Genomic DNA, 823 nt, shown 5'->3' with positions numbered 1-823 from the left:
TTAAACCTTGTGTTCGTGCGTGCGTTGAAGATGAAGTCTCTGAAGCTATCCAGTGTCACTAGCATTCAGCTTGTGTGTCTTGCAACCAAGTTGATTTCCTCGTCTTGATTCTTAATGACGGCGGTGTCTCTCAGGAATCACAAGTCAGATCAAAGACCGGTATGGTGTAGTGCAAGTCAGTTCGTGCGATGGTCTGCCCATGAGAAAGTTCACGGTCACTTGTTAATTATGACTTCTGCTTTCTCCAAGCACCTCTTTTCCAGTTTAATTTCTCAGTGTCACGCCGTTGTCAAGTCATCAACTCAGAGACTGTCACTTAGAAAATTCATTTCGAAATTTTCCCTCGTAATTGGAACCGGCAAAAACACAACAGTAAATTCCTCTCGTACAGTGCACTGTTAAAGGTACCTGGAACACCTGTGTATGTGTGTCTGCGCGAGTATTCTTGAGTCAGACGCCTCTGCTACCGTCACCGTCGGCACCTGCACTACTAATAAAATCCATGGCTGGCTGAATATCATCCACACCTAATCTGATCCCCCACCCCCCTTTCCCCTCCCTCTCATGCTTCCTCTTCCCCTCCCCTTTCCCTTCCTGCTCCTCCCCTCCCCTACCCTTTCCCCTCCCTCCCCTACCTCCTCGTGCCCTCCGTCCTTTCACCCCCTCCCCACTCCCTCTAGCACCAGTCAGCGATGGGCCGAGGCGCTTCTAGGAAAGTTCCTCAGGCTTTGCACTGGGGAACTCCCTGCCCCAGCCAGGAATGGGTAGGGGGGGAGGTCCCAAGGGGGCAAAGACCGCTTTTCCCTTTGAACTCATGCGCGCG

At 51.6% G+C, this 823-nt stretch overlaps 1 protein-coding gene across 3 annotated transcripts in view; it reads right to left on the bottom strand.

Moving 5' to 3' along the window:
• The window catches only part of LOC119581979, a 42,572-nt gene that overhangs the window by 7,588 nt on the left and 34,161 nt on the right, over positions 1–823 (bottom strand). Inside the window, exon 1 of one of the 3 annotated variants that reach the window (XM_037930164.1) lies at positions 409–538. The exons of the other annotated variants lie outside the window; for them this stretch is intronic. Coding sequence (XP_037786092.1) covers positions 409–521 — 113 coding nt within the window. The 5' untranslated portion in view covers positions 522–538. Of the gene's footprint in view, positions 1–408; positions 539–823 lie in introns of those variants that run through there. 3 annotated transcript variants of the gene reach the window in all.

The sequence above is a fragment of the Penaeus monodon genome, chromosome 15 (genome assembly GCF_015228065.2).
Source record: "Penaeus monodon isolate SGIC_2016 chromosome 15, NSTDA_Pmon_1, whole genome shotgun sequence".
NCBI classification, from domain to species: Eukaryota; Metazoa; Arthropoda; class Malacostraca; order Decapoda; family Penaeidae; genus Penaeus; species Penaeus monodon.
Note: the sequence above shows the minus strand (reverse complement) of the source record. Positions and strands in the feature narration are given on the sequence as shown.